The 3,327-nt window shown below is 35.1% G+C and overlaps 1 protein-coding gene across 2 annotated transcripts in view; it reads left to right on the forward strand.

The window, feature by feature from the left end:
- Positions 1–3,127, forward strand: part of Ss18 (SS18 subunit of BAF chromatin remodeling complex) — a 70,411-nt gene extending 67,284 nt beyond the window's left edge. For both annotated transcript variants that reach the window (XM_010643640.3, XM_010643648.3), the window contains one exon: positions 2,205–3,127. In XM_010643640.3, the coding sequence (XP_010641942.1) occupies positions 2,205–2,231 (27 nt within the window). In that variant the 3' untranslated portion in view covers positions 2,232–3,127. The remainder of the gene's footprint in view (positions 1–2,204) is intronic.
- Positions 3,128–3,327: the final 200 nt, after the last annotated feature.

Raw genomic sequence — 3,327 nt, forward strand, 5'->3', positions numbered from 1 at the left:
TGTGTGTGTGTGTGTGTGTGTGTGTGTGTGTGTGTTGGACAGTATGTCCCAGGATGTTCTCAAACTCCTGGGCTCAAGCAGTCCTCTTGCTTCAGCCTCCCAAGTAGCTGAGACTATAGGTATGTGCCATGGTACCCTGGTACAAGTCTCAGAACCTTTCCTTGTGACCTTTTCATTTAAGTATAATAGAAAATGAGGTGAGAATTCATGTAGCTGTTACAGAACGGAAATTATGACCCAGAGCGAAGATGCTACTCTCCTGTCTCATAGGTGAAAAAAACCGAGTCTCAAAGATTTTCTAGGCTCAAATGGAAAGTTTGCAGTAAAGTTAGAATTTAAATTCAGCTCAGTAGATCTAAATTCAGCTGTAGTATATGGTAGGCTAAGCATTAACCTTTATTTTTTAAAAAACTTTTTATTATAGAAATCTTAAATACAAAAAAAAAGAGATAACACTTAACATTTTGCCACTGCTTCTTCTACACCTCCATACAAATTTTTTTCATAGTACTGTGGTACCTTGATTTATGAACTTAATTTGTTTTACGATTTTGGGGCTGATGGCTATGTTTGTGCTTGTTGTATGGGGAAGATGGCCATGCTTATGTTTGTCTCCCAATGCAGAGTTTGTGAACAGAAGCATAATTTTGCTGAACACTTTTGTTTGTGAACTGAATTTTTTGCGAGCAGAAGTATCCATGATCCAAGGTGTTACTGTTAAAGCAAATCCCAAATGTGATACTCTTTTGTCCATATGTATTGCTGGATGAGCACTGACTTGCAATTTAGCTGAATATAACTATATTAATGTTAAATAGCCTAATTTTATTCCAAGAGCAGTCATGACATGACATTCCACAGATTATCATGTATGAGCAGTCATGACATGACATTCCACAGATTATCATGTATATCTGCTGTGGAAATGTAAACTTTTGGGGGACTGTTTGTTATGATATGGAAGTATTTTGTCTCTGACATATCTTTTCTTAAGACATTTTAATGTGATTTGTAGAAATTTAGCCAAAGGAAACGATTAACTAATTATATACTTTTGATAAATACTGTTTTTGGAAAACAGGTGCTTTCATGAGTATCTGCTTCAAACATATTTAAGGAAATTTTAATGAAATACCGATTTTCTAGTATGTTCCTTCCATTTTTCTTCCGTTTTTAATTTTTTGCAGTCCTAGGGATGGAAGCCAAGGCCTTGGCACTCTGAGCTTCATTCCCAGCACCCAACCCCTGCAGTATTTACAGATCATCATTTGTGTGAGTTAGAAGTGTAAACATAAGGTGTTTCTTTTGACCAGGTGGGATGTGTGCACATACGAGGGCAGTAGAGTGCTGTCCCTTCAACCCCTTTTTTTTCAACCCATTTTAATTTAGTTTAATTTTTTATTTTGAGATTGGGACTCACTAAGTCGCTAGGTTGCCTGGGGTGAACTTAAACTTGCCTTCCCCCTGCCTTACCCTCCCAGAATCCTAGGAGTAGAAGCATGTGCTTCTGGCCCAACTTCTGTTTTAGAGGAAAAGATTGTTCCTTCTCTTCTCACACCAACCTTAACAGATATTTCCTGGACATTATTCACTTTTCCATCCTATCAGCCACCAGCTCTTCAGTTCTGCTTTATTAAAAACAACAAAACAGAACAAACTTTCCTTGATTTTGTTTCCTTGATTTTATACTACTGCATATATGAATACCTCTGCTGACTCCCTCTTCTTTGTTGGCCTCAGGGAAAGGCACAAATTCTTTAGTTTGAATGGAAGATTCTTTAACTTTCTCTCTCAAATATGTTTCTATTCTCAATTGCTGCTTATCCCAAATACTCTGGTTGTTAATTTGCAATAATAATTACATCAAGCTGTATACTCACAAGGTTGTCACACTGGGGTGTAACTCGTACAGTACTGTATACCACCTCAAAGTTCACAACTAGACCTTCTCATGCATCATTGCTTAATTCAGTTCAACAAATACACCAAATTTGTTCCAGGCTCATTTTCCAAACCTTTGTATATTTTGTACTGTTAAACCACTTGCACTTGAATGATATCATAATTTAATGCATGAAAAGTTTTGTTCACGGGAGATACATTTGCTTTTTTATATGACAACGTTAAAATTATTTGTAATTTTCTATGCTAAATTAATTTAGCTCAGACTACTATCTAATTTTTTTTTTGTATTTGTCTTTTAGGGACAGTATGGAAATTACCAACAGTGAGAGTACTCACATTCCAGTAGCCAGTACTTCCTAGCAGCCATATTGTCACCTCAGCACTGTGGCCGCCTCCCTGTGAAGAGATCCTTCCATTCCGTCTAGTTTTTTGGAAAAATCTTGTGGATAAGTGGCTGTTTCATCTTCAAGTAGCCTTTGTGGTTTAGTTGTAAAGGCTTTAGTAGCTCAAAAAATACTCTTGATTTCACATTTCTACTCTAGATGGCAACATTGGACAGAAAATGCAATGACATAACTAATTTGCAGTGATTTTGGAACTGTGTTTCAAATGGACTGTTACCGACTGGAAGGTGTGAACAGCTTTGTATGTTTATGGAGGTTAAGGGAATTTAATACTTTTCCACATATTCTTTTGTAAGGGGATGAGGGAAATGTACACTTTTTACAGCAGCAATATTTTGTATATTATGTTTATTTCATGTGTTGAATATGCAAGGCGGTACACTACGCACTGGACAGAATGGGAAATCCTCTATTAATGTGGACTGAAGTGTAGTAGATGGCCTGATTGTTTTGGTCTCAAAATGGTGTACAATGAAGCTAAAGGTGAGGGAGAAGACAAAAACACACCATATGTCCACTGTCATGTTCTTATAGAGGAAACTTAAATCCCTTTTATCTGTCAGGTGATGAAGGGCACTGTGATACTGTTTTGAGTAAAAATACATTTTTTTAAAAGCCTTCCAGTTTTGTGGATTAAAACCTTTTTATAAAGATCATTTATAATACTGTTTTAAAATGTTAAAATGTAAGGCAATAAGAATTACTTTATGTTGGATCTGAAGAATCTTTAGCACGTTTCATGTAAAAAGAGTTGGAACTTTCCTTTCTAAGATAGCAATAACTGAAAACAAAAGTGTTCATTTTATCTTGTTTTAATAATCAGAAGATCTAGTATATAACATTAAAAAACATTTTATAAATAATTTTAAAGAAGAGTCAACATTGATCCAGTAATTTTATTTTTTAACATTAGCAGGATAATTGGTTTATATAATAAGATAGTAATTCAGGAGACTTTACAAACCTTTATTTCAATTTTCTTAACTGGAAATAATGCCATTATAAAGGAACATTCTTA

The sequence above is a fragment of the Fukomys damarensis genome, unplaced genomic scaffold (assembly GCF_012274545.1).
Source record: "Fukomys damarensis isolate Sample0158 unplaced genomic scaffold, DMR_v1.0_HiC HiC_scaffold_30, whole genome shotgun sequence".
Lineage (NCBI taxonomy): Eukaryota > Metazoa > Chordata > Mammalia > Rodentia > Bathyergidae > Fukomys > Fukomys damarensis.